Source organism: Hyposmocoma kahamanoa, unplaced genomic scaffold (genome assembly GCF_003589595.1).
Source record: "Hyposmocoma kahamanoa isolate Upper Pololo Valley unplaced genomic scaffold, ASM358959v1 78, whole genome shotgun sequence".
Classification (NCBI taxonomy): Eukaryota; Metazoa; Arthropoda; class Insecta; order Lepidoptera; family Cosmopterigidae; genus Hyposmocoma; species Hyposmocoma kahamanoa.
Window position 1 is genome coordinate 18,413,810 of NW_020653945.1, and position 16,680 is coordinate 18,430,489.

General features: G+C 36.1%; 1 protein-coding gene across 1 annotated transcript in view; it reads left to right on the forward strand.

The window, feature by feature from the left end:
* Nucleotides 1-15,585, forward strand: part of LOC113233095 (rab-like protein 6) — a 19,135-nt gene extending 3,550 nt beyond the window's left edge. Inside the window, exons 4-11 of the mRNA XM_026468077.1 lie at nt 225-371; nt 2,070-2,244; nt 2,511-2,663; nt 3,052-3,203; nt 3,866-4,018; nt 4,933-5,237; nt 6,432-6,472; nt 15,314-15,585. Of these exons, the coding sequence (XP_026323862.1) occupies nt 225-371; nt 2,070-2,244; nt 2,511-2,663; nt 3,052-3,203; nt 3,866-4,018; nt 4,933-5,237; nt 6,432-6,472; nt 15,314-15,382 (1,195 nt within the window). The 3' untranslated portion in view covers nt 15,383-15,585. The remainder of the gene's footprint in view (nt 1-224; nt 372-2,069; nt 2,245-2,510; nt 2,664-3,051; nt 3,204-3,865; nt 4,019-4,932; nt 5,238-6,431; nt 6,473-15,313) is intronic.
* Nucleotides 15,586-16,680: the final 1,095 nt, after the last annotated feature.

A 16,680-nucleotide genomic window follows, 5' to 3' on the forward strand; every position in this document is an offset into this window, starting at 1 on the left:
TATAAAGCATTTACGTCTTTTATAACAAAGCAGTTAATTTCCCTAACATTGAACTCTATCTTACACATAAATAATGAACTGTTTTTATTATTATGGCAAACTGTTGCTTAAAGAAATTACGTTTATTATTTATGATAATTTGGAAATTTATAATAAAAAATTCTGTAATCGCCACTCAAAAATTATGTCTATTATGTGCACTTTCCTAGACTTTAAAATTGCAGGACATTCGAATATGTAGTGAAGGAGCTATCTCTAGTACCAGCAGACCTACCTGTAGTAATATTGGGTAACCACTGCGACATGCAGCACCACCGCCAAGTACATCCTCACCACATTGAACAGGCTCTACATCATGCCAAAATGACTAGGTAATTTATGTTTTTTACCCACATATTTTACATAAACAGGGTTATTTGTAAAATACTAACGACCTCACAGGACTATACTCAAACAATCACTTTTGTTCCATAACTTTTTTTCCAAACAAGTGGTAAAAACTTAAAAAAGCAAGTTTCTAATTATTGTTGTACTATCTGACATTTTATTTATATCTGTTGGTAGTAAGTTCAAATATGTGCAAGCATAAGCGCCCTCCCTGACTATTTCTTTTGTTACCGCACAGAGTTATCACCGCATAGAGCGATGCGATCTATTTAAATATTTTGATTTTAGTATGAAAGTAAAACTTAAAAATATTAAAAGTCCTAGAACAGAATTTGTTGTTCATGATGTTAGTAATGTAGTCTTGTGAGGTTGTTAGTATTTTACAAATATAGTCCTGTTCTATAACGTGATTATACTGTATAGTCACGTCATACACTAATTCTTAACTAAAAGTTAATGACGTGACTTACAAACTTTTAGTTAAGGTTTACGCATTCATGAATGTTAAAAATGTTTAGGAAATTATTGATTGTATGACTAGATAATCAGTTAAGTTTGTGACGTTCATTTGAACTTAATTTTCAACCAGTGCCACTATTGCCGCTAGTAAATAGTTCTTTGAGCGCCTTCAAAATAGATGCTTGTAAAAACGCTGTAGGTGCGCGACAGTGGCGCGGCAGCTGCGCGTCTGTAGTGCTTCAGTAATTTTTAGTTAACTAATTGTGACTGCAAAAGTGGCGCGCGCTTATCACGACAGTGGCGCTGCAACTACGCTTACAATAAATAAATAATATTAGACAACATCACATACGTTGCTTTGACCACAAAGTAGCTAAACCACTTGTGTTAGCGATGCGCGATTGTCAATGATTTCGATATTTGACTCGTTCGAATTATTCAATTCGAATGACAAATTAGTAACCTACTAATTTTTGTACTTGAATGATCATTCATTACTAATTAGTAGTGCTAATCCATAGATTCCAATCTATGGATAAGCACTACTAATTAGTTCACTTAGCCCTCTCTGACAAGGTAAATACCGTAAACTACCGTAAGACCAGGATATTTTCTTACACACATACAATAGTGAATGATCTGTGGAGTTCCGAGTAGTTCCGACATAATAATCATTCGACTCGTGCACCCGACGAAATTATGAAATAAAAAAAAGTTGATTATGCTTCTTTTATTTTATTTTATTTTAACTTATTGGAAGACCAACGGCTATCTTACAGAGTAAAAACTAATACTTATATTCGACTAAGGCGAATGATTTGCACATTCGAATGATTAGTATTAGTAACATTCAAAATCGTTCATCGCTAACTTATGTTATGGAAATCGGAAACAACGACGGTAGACAAACACCCAGACCCGAGACAACATAGAAAAGTTAGTTTTTCTACATTGACCCGGCCGGGGATCGAACCCGGGACTCAGAGATGGCGACACCATGAAAACCGGCGTGCAAGCGACTCGACCACGAAGGTTGTCATAAATATTGTATGAAAATTAGTAGTAACGCGGTCAGTGCAACGCCTCTATAAGCGTCTAATATGAAGGCGCCCTGTTTGTCGCCATCTCTCTAGACATGTGAAAGTATCAAGGGCTGTAAATTTTAGTAAATCAGTTCAAGTACTACAAGAGAAAAACTCCACATAGACTTTCTATACTATTAGAACGGCGCCAATTCGCTACGCAGAAGCTTCCATGAGGAACGGCTTTGGACTACGACTACTGCACAAATTTTTGAGTGTGCCTTTCCTACGACTCCAAAGAACAAGCTTACTCGAACAGCTGCAGAGAAACCAGAAAGATATGGAAGAAATTGAAAAAGACCTTGACGATTATCAGGTAAACGAAATTTACTTACTTACCATTCCTGTTCAGAAGTTCCTGCGTTGTGGTGAACCATGAAGTAAAAATCCATTGGTTGATTTAGTTCAGTACAGTCTAATGAATAATACCATTATTCACAGTCATAAAGTGGTTGTTTATTCCCGCCGCTTCGTTCGCTTTAAAAAAAAACTATCGAAATTAATAGGGTGTCTTTAGGATTCAGGTTATTCTCTCTGGTTCGTTGAATTAAAACGAATTAACTCTTAATTGATTGTTCCCAGAATTCCGAAGAAATTCACTACAATCTATTCGTAGAACGTCTAGCGAATAAGCGGCGACAGAATACGCCGGAGGTGCGGCCCGCCAATGACCGCTCGCCAAGCATCGTCTTGGGAGCCGGCAAACCCATAGTGCCACCCAATGTCAATCCACTTGTAAGTCTGTCTCTGTGTTTGCTTATTGTAAAGAATCGACAAAACATTATGACTCACCTGAAAGTGGCTATAGTAGTGTATAGTCATTTAAAATATCCGTAACGCCCGTAACATCGAAAGTTTCATGTGCCTATGGTTGTATAGGCTACAAAAATAATGTGCTAGACTACAACACCAATTACCTTATCTCAAACTAACGAACTCCCTGTATTATGAGTACGGTAAGTGAAATTCATTCCAAAGAGTGCCAGGGAATCTTGTGAGCTCACGCTCACATGCTAATCGTTAGGCCACCGAATTCGTCATATTCGTTAGAATATGACTTATCCTGACGGGCTTCTGTAAAGTCCAAACATCAGAACCAAATAGATATAATTTTCTCTTGTAGCTAGCACAATCACTGAATCCAAAGGGCATCAAAGCTCAGCATGCGCCAGAAATGTCTCAACTGAAGCAGACGCAATATGTGAGCCCGGAACTCCTCAAGCCTAAACACCCTGTCAGTCTCGATATGACACCTACAAAGATATCTCAAGATGGGTAAGTAAAAAAATTATCTCAATAATCTCAGTACAGAGTACTAAAAAACCGACCTCAAAAGTTCGTGGAATTACATCTATTTGCCAAGTTTTATTGAAATCGGTTACCGGAAAGTACACGAAACCGGATTCATCTCCTAGTTTGCCACCCTTAAAGGTAGGAAAGGGAGGAATATTTTCTTCAAATTGAAATGGGACCAATACTGAGGTACCCTCTTTCCAACAAAAAAAGAATCATCAAAATCGGTTCACAAAAGTTATTGCGTAACATACATAAAAAAATACAATCGAATGGAGAAACTTCTCCTTTTTTTGAAGTCGGTTAAAGATTCAGTGACGTTAAAAAAGAAATTTCTAAATAACGCGACTTATCCTACGCGACTTCGTCCTGCGTATCCTAATAAGCACTTCGTGTAACATGTTTACTTGAGAATTGGTTCTATATACAAAATTTCATCCCCTATTTTACCCCCTTTAATATTTACTTTTATTCTATCATTAGTCTATAAAATTCAGCAAATTTGGTTCAGCTGTTTAGGTATATTCGCATTTATATTATCACTTTGGGTTAAGAAACATTTTAATTAGATTTCTTATCTTAAATAACCCTTTTCTATTGTTCAAACGACACTAAAATGGCGCTAATTCGCTTTATTATTGTAGTAGCACATCTAACACACCAACTGGCACGACTATATCGGCGTCTTCCGGCGTACTCGACGAGTTCTACGCCGGGACCCTCGATAGCAGCTTTTTAGAAGATTTAACTCCTGGGATCTCGCACACTAATCAGGAAGGCGGATTTGAGAGTGAGAGGTATGTATATAATAATACATAGGCATAAGTCAGTCTTCGCCCTCGGCGCTATAGAGATGCGAGGCGGACTTGTGTTGCAGTGCACATACAAGGTGAAAATATTTGCTGTTAGTTCCAACGTAATTACGTTGGAACGTTGATTGTAATGATGTGCTAATGCGTAAATTGTTCATTTATGTACTTTACATACAGTACTGTGTGGAAGAAAATACTTAATTATACTTTATCGAATAATAATAGATAACAAAAAATGTTTATGGGGTTCAAAGAATTGTAATAAAAGACACTTTTTTTTATCAATATCAAGTGACGGGACGGAACGTGATCAGAATTGGTGGAGTATATTTGCCTAAAAGAAGTAATACGCATGGAGTGGATTATTATTGTATTTTGTTCTATATTTTTTTAATATTACTTTAGTAGGGTAGATTTTAAGTAGAAAGAGTTCGTCCAGGGATGTACTGTCTGACACCTTACATATTTCTGCCGCCAAGCAGTAATGTGAGCATTACTGCGTTCCGATTTTGAAGTGTTAAGGATGCTGGTGAAATTACAGGCACATGGAACTTGTCAACTTACGTCTCAGATCTTTGTGATTTAATGCTGTGATTGACACTGCAACTGTTGTGGACGGTCGTGTAGCTTATCATCAGGCGCACGACTTGTTCGTCCCTTCACTTAGTATCATCAAAAAATATTTAGATGAAAAGTTTTGTAAATAGAAATATAAAATAAATTTTTTTTTACCCTTTATTTTTAATCATTCCGGGATTTCAGTGCGATGTATTATGGACTCTATATGAATAACATGAAGTTTAGATAAATATACTCTACCTTTGGCAATTAAACTTGGTCTAAGTTAAAATTGAAAAGAACTATAGACAGCTAGCTAACAATAACCTAATGAATTTTAGCGAAGACGGTGACACAACTAATCCAATGGTAACATTCGAGGAAGATGATCTTGAAGACTCAACTGCAGTAGAAAGCAAACCTGTAACAAACATAGATAGAACAAGAATAACTTCAAGTCTCAGTAGAGACGAAGACTTGCGAGACCGATTAATGTCTCAAATGACGATAAACCAAGACAGTGTTGAAACAGAGAGCAGTGATATGGGCAGCATATCCATATTCAGCAGAAGCCGTCATGAGTTGAACATTGAAAACGATTTTCCGTTGTGGGCTGGTGATTCTAGCGCCAGGAGATCACCTGAAGGTAAATGATTTATTTTTATTTAATGAAGTACTAGAGTTTACTGCTGATCTATTGGCGTTCTATATTTTTAATTCTACGTCTAATAACGCACACGCACACTCTCATAGCCCCGCACTATGGAAACCCCGTATCGCGCGTGATGTGAACACATATATAGACAACCATAAATTACACACATCGAGTATATAACCAGAAATAGAGACGAAATAAGGGTCTTTCCCCCTGGCAACTCATCGGGCAAATGGGCCTTATATCAGTTTGAAATATAAACTCTCGTTTGCGCTGAAATCACAAATTAGAACACTGAAACAGTACAGCGCCAACAACTGACCTGTGTACGTCTCCGTATATTCCAAAAATATTCTGTATTTATTGTAATAAAGATAATATCTCTAACAATGGGGGGGTTCTTCCATTCGGTGGTGTAGGAAAAACAGCAAAACTTCTAATTACAAAACAAACGGAATCACTTTTCATAGGTAAATAAGTATGTTTTTGTATTTGGCCAGACCGGCCAAATGATAGTGACGGAGTGAAGATATTTGTGTTTTCCATCCGTTACTCTCATCTCTGGACTGTATTCGCACTTTCCATCAGGCGCGGTGCCGTCATTTTTCCGAGTCGCAATAAAAAAAAATGTAATTTTTTAATTTTCGCCCATTATAGCAAAGCTGTAGTTAAACTGGTCGATTTGAAGTGAAACAATTGACAGCACCCGTCAATTGTTTCGAATTCGGGCTGGCCAATCGGACCGCAGATGTCCACGTAATGATTTGGCAGAATAGTTTTCATACAAATTGAATGACATTTCGTCTATTTCTAGTTATATACTCGATTATTACACCTAAACTCTTGGGAGAAACAAATGTAGGCTATACAAATATTTCTCGCGGACCAGGAATCGAACTCAGGACATCTGCGTGGCAGAGCAGCATGGTAACTGTTCGGCCACATAGGCAGTTGATGTAATTATAAGGTATATTTATGTATTAAACTGGTGTCGTGTTGTAATCCTGCGTTCATCGTTCTTGTTAGTTTCCTCAACGTACGTGATTCTATTGTTACAAATAAATAGTTTTGTGTCATATTATTTTTATAACATTTTATTTATATGCAAGACTCGTTACAAAAACAATTCCATTTAAATGTTCATTTTTTACTTGTTATTTTACATTCCAAATTTATGTATTTCAGGGGGTGAAGACCCGGATGTAGCGAAAGAACCTGACGATAAGGTAATATCGTTTTTACGTTCACAATTTACTATTATCCGCAATTTATACAGTTGTAACGCACTCTCATTGCCTTTTTATGTGCAAGTGACCGGAATTGGTAGAGTATTAAAAATAGGCATCATCTTGGATATCATGTCTCTGCACTTCACGAATTTATTTCGATGTCTGTGGGCCAACTATCAAAATAAGAAGAAAGAAAGCGATAATGCAAATATTACACATTACAACATCAGAACATTTACTATTCATGCGCTTTTACAAAACTTTATACCGTTCACAATCTATCGATAAAGTTGTCGACAATAATTACACGGCTCAAATTTTATGAAAAATGGCAACCCTGCAAAGGCCATTTTACTTCGTCTTTGACGACGTTGTATATAGTTAGTAGTAATTACAGTAATGTAGTTAAATTAATTAATAACTTCTTACCCATTAAAGGTAAAGAAACACAAAAAGAAGAAGACCAAAGACAAAGAGAGTGGCGACAAAGCGGATCGTAAAGAAAAAAAACATAAGCACAAAAAAACAAGAAAGGAAAAACCTAACCCACAGCAAGATTTGTTAGCTTCTACTGGAGATTTCAACTACGAAGAGTATGACAGTATATAGCTGATTCCTTTCCGTACGGACTACGGACAAATCCTGTACCTGAGGGCTTATACAGGTTTATTTGAAAAATACTAACAACCTCACAGGTCTATATTACTAACATCATAAATAACTTCTGTTCCATTACTTTTTACAAAACATAGCAATTTAACGGAAAATAAGGTTTTTTTTGTACTATCTGTAGTAGGGTAGTAAGTACAAACGTCCTCCCCGACTATCGCCACCCTCGCTACTGCTTTTTGCACCGGACTGGTATTACTGATTTGATCTTTGAGCTTTGTTCTCAAGGCTCAAAGTCACTCAACGAGCCATGGAGCGAGCAATGCTCGGTATTTCTCTACGTGATCGAATGAGGAGATCCGTAGAAACAAAGTCACCGACATAGCCCGAAGGGTTAGCAAGTTGAATTGGCAGTGGGCAGGGCACATAGCTTGTAGAACCGTTGGGACAGAAAGGTTCTCGAATGGAGACCACGAACCGGAAGGTGTTCAGTGAGACGGCACCCTACTAGATGGACGGATGACCTGGTACGGGCGGCGGGTAACCGATGGCTGCACGTTGCGTCCGACCGGCTAGTCTGGCAAGCCTTGGGGGAGGCCTATGTTCAGTAGTGGACGTCTTCCGGCTGATATGATGATGATTACTTATTTCATAGTAATTGTTTCGGACGGATGTCTGACAGAGAACGAGAGTAGAGCCCCTAATGAATTATCATGGAACAAAAGTTGTTGTTTATGATGTTAGTAATATTTCAATATAGTCTTGCGAGGTTGTTCGTATTTTACAAATAACGTATGACGGTCATTCTCACATTCGGTGTTCTCAGCCTAATTACCGTAGCCAATTCGGTGTCGTCAGCCTAATTACCGTAGCCATTGTTATTTCTCGCTTAATATACCCAATAGCATTGAAATAAGAACAACTTTAAGCCTAACTATCAATATATCTAAACGGGATTAGAATAGACAAAGTAGTTTTAAAGTTATTAAGAAACAAATATTTTATAGAAACGGTAATTAGATCTAATTACCGTAGCCGAGGATATGGTAATTACAAAATTTAAACATTTTTAAGAAAAACCGACTATTTCCGACACAGCTGAATTATTATTTGTATGTTTTACACCGAAATGGCTATGGTAATTAGACTGAAAACACCGAATGTGCGAATGGCCGATGACCATTATATGCTGTGCACACGTCGGGCTAACTAACGTCACTCGCTTTCATTCCTAACGTCACACGTCCAAGGCTCAATTTACATTGGCCGCGGAACGGTAAGGAAGCGAATTTTTGTAACGAAATTGTAACTAGATACGATACTGTGGCTGCGGTATTCCCGAGACTGCGCGAGAATGCACCAGAGTTTGTACGTTACACAATAGACATAAAATTCATTATGTTATAGCTACAAAAACTAGCTTCCATTATTTTGTGAATCAGACTTTTTATGATACCAAGTGACGAGACGAACAAGTCGTGCGCCTGGTGATAAGCGACACGCCTGTCCATGAAAGTTGCAGTACCACTCGGACCAGGGGGTCTACTCTCGATCTCCGTCCGATTTACCCTAAGCCCCAGCACGCCCGGGCCTAGGGTGGCCAATCGTGACAAAATATTCACTGATGATAACAAAAAACAACTCAAAGTACCTAAATATTCTAAAGGCTCACGCATATTATGGCTGGCCGCATTGCACCGCATCGTATAACAATAGTCTTCCTAAATCACTTTCGTACATTTTATGTACAAAATATAGATATGTTATTTATCTAAAATGTAATGTATAATCACTACATCACTACGTCTGTCTGCCTGATCGCGATAAACTCGAAAACTACTGAACGGATGCTGGTACTGACTGCAAATCCGCCACTGACTAAGATCTGAGGGGCACTGCCACTGCGCCCGTCACCTTGAGACAAGTTGATAAGACTCATGTGCCTGTAATTGCACCACATACACATGCTTGTACTACCTGAGATTGGCAAAACAGATACAGGTTCAGGGTTCTGTCAGATCGAAGGAATAATTCTTTGTGTGATCGATTTGTACGCAACGCGCTGGTTCGCAATATCTAGATATTTTTATTGGCGTTCGTAGGTCCGATGTGTATGCACGCACAAATGTAATTATACTCGCTCTCTAGTGACAACGATAAAGAATTTTCCGTTAAAAATGTGGTTTGGAAAAGAAATTCAATTTTATATAACATTTATTATCAAGTCTGATTGTTTATGGATCATTGTAAAAGCTGACAAGTTACTATTTAGCTCTGAAATTGTGGCGCTACTTTTGACGTGTTTTTCATTGTTGTTAGTAGAAATAGATTTATAAAATAACGCGAGGGTTTAAATCCTAACTTGTCAGTATTTATCTAGTGATCGACGGAAATAAAAAATGTATTATTACTTTGAATTCTCGATTCTATGCAATGAAGTGGCAACCATTCCATTTTTAAACTTTTTAGACTTATTTGTGTCTTATTGAAAGCAAATGTTAAAAAAGAACAAAAAAAATATTGTGCAATTGTGCTAATGTTAAGTAATTGTTATTGTTGTCTTTGAAAAGGTTATTTAGTAGGAAATACACTATTCACACTATTCATGAATAGTGTATTTCCCTGTTATAATGGAAGTTAATTATTATTATATGAGTATATCTCTGTTGAATATTATCACCGCATTATTATTAGAGCCAAAGGGATGTATGTCTCTTCACGATTACATTAAACTAAACTTCTATTTGTTTAATTAATATTCACACTCATTAAAGCGTCACACGAGCGTAATTCCAAACGCATTGCAACTGCAAAATATCGATTAAAATGCAGAATTCACGATTGCATCGCGGTTAGGGTTACCATCCGTCCAGATTAGTCCGGACATGCCCGGCTTTTTGACCTTTCAAATCAAATATAATAAATAATATAAATATAATCTAATCTATCTAAATAGGTAATCGAGTATAAGGAACGTAATAATTATAAAATTCTAATATGTCTGACATTAGTATCGGAATGATATTCATTACATCATTAATATACAAATAAATATTTTGAATTTATACATTAAAATTATTTTAATTAATACAATCAACTAATTAAAATCTTCTGTCCGGATTTTTCGGCTTAGGGTAACAATTTTCAGAATAAAAAAGTTAAATATCTACTAGAGAATAACAAGATTGCAAAAACTATTTTTACAGATTTAAATCGCGTATATTTGTTTTTTCAAACAAACCAAACAAAACAAAGTGATGAAAAATTAATATTGTATGCCACGCGGGCGGGACAATAATTACAAACATTTGAATCAGTACCTTTGTTCGTAATTGCCTACGTGTCCTTGTGGCACATCTTGTGGTATTATTTCACAACACGCAACAGCATGCCGCACTCGCATCGCAACGCAGCAGCTTAGTAATTCTGGTTTGAAGTTTGTATTCGTGAAAATGCCAATATACTGTGAACTCGGCATTGGTCGTATTAGCGAGAGCTCGGAATTGAATAATTGTAGTGGTTTATACTATATATCGACCCCTCCCACGTAAAGTATCGTATGTCAGAATTGCCAAGTTTAGAGGGGAGCCTTTTAAAGTTCTGAATTCACTGAAATAAGCATAACACGTGACTTTAGATTTCTCACTTTTATTCGGTAAATCTCGTTACATACGTTGAGTATCATAAAATCCTAGATATCGGTTAGATGATCTATTAGATGATCACTCTAGGTGAGTAACAAGCTTTGCCGAATGAAACGGAGAACTTTAAAACACTCCCCTGTAAACTTGGCAATTTCGACATACGATACTTTACGTAGGAGGCGTCGAATATTGGTACATATGCATAACTTGTTCGACCCGTCACTTTATATCTTAAAGAAATGCTATTCCCAGCTCTCACTAATATTACTATATCAACATCTTTAGATCCACTTTTGTAGATGACGGTACTAAGAAACTCCACACATCGCGCGCAGTGCAGTGCAGTGCACTTCTTATACGAAAGTAGTGTGTGGAGAAGTGTTGTCATTTTATGTGAAGAAACCGCCTGAACGTTTGGCGCCATAGACATAATATATAAAAATTTTTAAGACAATGTTATTGTGCAATTGCCACCTCGTTTTTATGCAACCTGTGCAACAGGAGATGTGCAGAATGTGTTTGCGTCGTTTTGTATTGAAGCGCCCAAGACCTACCTAGTTGACCTCATGTCCTCATGTGGACTGACTACTGACAAGAGTTGTGATAAAATTACCATTACCGCTAGTTTACAATGTCTATGGTCGCTCGCAACCGTATAAAATATTTATACGGAGTTTTTTTTATAACGATTGTTAGCCACTATTAAGACGACTCTGGCGTCGCCAAGTGGCGCTGCAACCGCGCCATTTCTCATTTTCATACGATATTTAGAAGCGCAGTGCGTGCAACGAGGGTGCGAGTTGTGAATGTAAACTCATTGTCGTTCTTCTTTTTAAATAACTGGATCACATGAATATTCAATTGTAGTGAGTGCGTGTTTGATACCTACAGCAGCTATTATCTATATATTGTATATTTTCGACCGACATACAGCTAAACTATCTTGCCATACGTGTTAAACTAGCTGAGGGCTCTATGTTGTTTATGCTTGTTGTATAAAAAATAAAAAATATTTTTATCACAATACCAATTGTTGTTATTGAATTGAAGCAACATTGTTTTACCAAAAACCATCCGATTGTGATTTACAAGTTATAACAATTGTAGGCCGAATATTAGTTTTATGTTTAAGTATTCAACGCTAATAGTACAAAAAACCATCGTGACTAAACCTGCATGTCGAAGAAGGTTTACGTCCTTTAAATAACTTGTTACCCCACGGCATCACTCATCCCGCTGTCGGAACACCTCCCTCCTGGGCATGCTCTACCTTGGCAAACTTGGAAGTCCCTAAATAGGCTGTGGACACAAGTCGGCCGAAGCAAGGAGTGTATACGCGGGTGGGGTTACAGCTCACAGAGCGCACGTCTCTGTGGTCTCTCTCCCCAGACAATGCACAACTGTACATGCAAGGACCTGTACAACGCCACTGATAATGCTGTCTCAGTCGTTAAGTACTGGTCCCCACAAATACACGCCAAGAAGGAGAAGAGAAGATTGTTAAGTCTCCAGGCTGCCCAATACCCAGTATAGCGGACCAATGGGCCAATGCCCAGTATAGCGGACTACAGCCTAAACCCTGCCCTTCAATTGCCCAGTAGTGCAACGTATGAGTAAGGCTCAATTTACATTGCGGCGGAACGGAAGCGAGTCGTCGGTATGCTCGAGCATTCCCGCAGATTCTCGTGTCTACCTCGTGCCTTATGAGTTTTACACGACAAAAGATTGTGGGCTTGGATATTGTTTTTAATTCGCTTATTTGTGAAGAAAACCAGAAAAGGAAAAAGAGATATTTGGGTTCATGATTTAATGGAAGAAAACGAAACTTTTTGGACAATATAAAATATTTTGCAAAGATTTATTTCTATCCTACTATTTTTTATGATTATTATGAAATTGACTTTGATAAGTTAAGTGTATATATTACGGCCACATATCATTTAGGATTTTGTCGCAGAGTTTTTTAGTTTTCACATTATACAAACAATCTTCATATATTTTTGCACCAAATAGATGAACTTTTTCATCTGAATCCATGTTTTTGCTGGCACGGTCCGTACACAACCTATTTTGTAGATGCGTGACGTCGCACTGCAACTGCGGAACTCCCACGGAATTGCGAAATGCTTGCGTATCCTCGAGAATACTCGCGCATTCCCGAGCATGCCTGCGTTTTAGAACTGAAGTGCTTCATTTGGCGTGCATTGATTTACATTACAAAGTTTGTAATTACAAACTGTTGATAAGTAAAGTTTTTTTTGTCGTAAGGCTCAATTTATATTGCGGTGGAACGGGCTAGAAGTGAATTTATGTAACGATATTGTACGTACATAGTGTAATGAACTTTATGGTCAATTGTGTAACGTACAAACTAGATACGAGCAAAAAATCACGTCACAAGTCTTCCGCGGAATTCTCACGCATGTTTGAGAATGCTCGCGCGAAAATTCCGCAGTTGCCGCCGACGACGCCTGCCGATTTCGCGAGAAAGCTCACTTGAGCATTCCCGCGACCGCGCGCACCTCGAAATTTGACGCTTCCACTCCGCCGCAATGTAAATTGAGCCTTAAAGTAGATCATAGGCATAAAATATTCCTCATATATCCTTATAATATAAGGAACAAACAATAACGAGAAGGTAGGAATGGGATGAGGACAACAAAATAACTAATAAATAGAGTACATTCTATTCAAAATGTAAATGTACAACCACATCGATATTTTATTGGTTAGATTATAAAAATTGGACCACATTAGAGAAGTCCGCGCAGTAATTTAACAATATTACAAACAAAAATCTCTACATAACAGAACTTATAGATATTAGTCAACTTTTTTATTTTTATACATACTATGGTACACGATTAATTAACATTAAAATTTACCTAATTTTATATTTTTACATTCTATACATAGTTAGATAATATTCTTCATTTCATAATAAGTTAATAAAACTATAAAATATTCATCTTCACTTAAACAGGCATTTTATAAGGCTAATGTAGGTAGTTTGTGACAAATATCTTGAGCGAATTGTATAAGAGTCGAGTGCAAGCAAAGTATATAATTTTTAGTTGTTTGCCCAAATAACAGAACCTATTAAAAGTCGGATGGTCATATCGCATTCAAAGGTCTTATGTATGTGCGTTATGTAGTCATGCGGATTGTGGCTTAAGAACAGACCCCAGTGAAGTTTTGATCCAACTGGATTGTCGCATATGTGGGGCCAGCTCAGGCCTTATAGACTATGTCCACTTGATGCTAAGTGCAGAAATATGTAATACCAAGTATTGTACCCTAAATAGAATTTACACAATGCTCGTCTCGTACACACCAAAATCAAAACGTTTGCCACAACCAGAAATGGAAACAATATTTGGTGATTTTCAAATGGATATCTTTAAATACAACATGAAGTTTTTATGTAATAAAGCACTTTGTACTTGGCTCTTAATATCTGTTAAATTTGATACAAACTTTCGCAAATTTAGAAATCACAACAAAGGTACGTGTCTGGAAGTTAAGATATCCAATGTCGATGCACAGTCAAGAGCAAAAACATGTATGCACATAATTTCGTTTGCAAAACAGTTTTTACTGTAAAGGTAAAGTTTTTTAAGTTTTTGTTCATAAACGTTTGTTTATGAACAAATGCTTATAAATAAATACATGTTACCAGATACTTAACCATTTCATAGATAGTATCGCACACAATAGTGTCAGTACTTTTGACGTATTGATTCAATATAAAATGTGCTATGTATGTAAATCATTGAATTTTGTCAGTACGTTGTTGACACTTCTCTATGGAAAAGCAGTAAGCTGTAACTACACATAAAGCATTCGGAAATTGCACTGTAAAGCCCCTAAATGGTTTTTTTATCATCCATGTAGCGAAACGAGGTTCCCCGTACTATCAAATCCTGACATTTAATTTTACGGTAAACGCTGTCACTGTCTATGAAAGGGTTAAATACGTAATCATTAGTATACAATATATGCCAATATGGGCAGAAAATTGCATAAATCCAAATGGTCATAAATCTCTAGACGTTACCAGAAGCGTCACCGAACCCCTTGTTCTCTTTTGTTCCTTACTGCTTCGGTCCAATTAATAACAAAAGAGCGTTTTAACTATTCATCCCTTTTTACAAAACTTTGTAATTATTTTTATATGTTTACGAACATACAAATGCATTGATAAAAAATCTAAGCAATTTAATATTCTAGAATTGTACACCCTTGTGTGCATTATTCAAGAAATTTTCGATGTATTTGTATTCTTTGGTAATGGTGAGGAATACATATTAATGTTTTTATTGCATATTTACGATATAATGCACGTTTCTATATTTATGGCAACAATGGCACATTTTTTATGTGATTTAATAGTTTTACTCTCGACTGTACAGGTGGACGTTTCATGTATTTTAAGGAAAATATCTAGGTAACAGATAAATGTATTTGCCATAGCAGTAGTTGTTATATAAAAATGTAATATTTTATATTTTCACACAACATTGGTTTTGTTGACCATCCACAATTATTTTCAATATTTAATGAAAAATATTTTTCGTTCTTTCAGGTATACTCCAGCCAGTTCTACTGCGTTAACTCAGTTTTTTGTTTACGTAAAAGTCATTGTAACCATTAATTATTTAAAGACGCGACATAAATGCTTATTGAAAAATCATAGAAATGAAATATAACTGAAGAAAATAAAAAGTACGAATTCAAAAGCGTACACCAACGCTACGTGGTTATAATAAAATCACACTTTTATAAATAATTATGTAAATGTCAATTTCGTACCAATTATTTAGAACAAAATCAAAATATTATGTTTAAAATATACAAGGCCAAGATTCCATAAAAATGATCATAAATCATAAAATATGAATTTCGTAATTTGTTTTTTATTTTTACATTCAAAGTGCAGGCAAGAATAATTGCTATTGACAATTTTATTCAGAATTATTGGTAGGGATGATTTGGACTATAGGTAAAAACTGAGCACATTTACAGAAGATTTGGTCAATAAGTACCCTACACTAAAATGTATGCTTTTTGAGATACTAAAGGTGCATTTCCATTAACCCATAAAAATGTACTTATTAGCCCGTTATAAATAATTTTGTAAAGGTTATCAATAGCAACAACTATCCTTTCACAGTCCAATTTCACACAGACCCGCTACATGAAAAGCTGATGGACAAAATTTCGATTTTTTTCAGAAGATTGTCAATATTTAGCTGCTGTGAGTTGCCATTGTCCTTAAAAACATTTTTAGTTTTTAAAATAAGTCGGCCAAGCGTTTAAATAAACAACTTATATAAAGAAACTAGCTTATAATCATTTTGAGTCGAGACGAATGCTAAGGCTAAAAATATTTTAAAACCGATTGCTCATCCGGTGGGCAGTTACTTCCATCTTTAGAGTCTATAGACTAATGTAATTAATGAGCATTCCATTCTGTCGTTATATTTTGAGAATAACTTATTAAGGAATGTATTTTCTTTTTTAATTTCAAATAAAATTATTATTAACTTGTTGTGGTATAGCTTAAGGAATCTTTTCTCTCTTTCTCTTTCTTTCTGAACCCATTGACCGACCGAACTAACATAATTAATCATAGTGCGATTTACTAACTACATGCATGTTCTGTTTGTTTTAAAATGGTTTCTTTAATGGGTAATTTTCAGGTTAGCTTTCCCTACCTAATTTCGGTGGCAATATTTATTACTTAAATGTTCTTGCATATTATCATGAAGTATTATTTAATATTCCAGTGTAGTATCCTGAAATATTATTTAGTATTTCAAGGTAATATGCTCGAATACTTAAATAATAAAAGTTGCCACCAAAATTAGGTATAGAAAACTAACCTGAAAATTACCCTAACGATAAAATTAAACTAAACAAATGCCAAGAAACAATAATTTTGTAACGAGA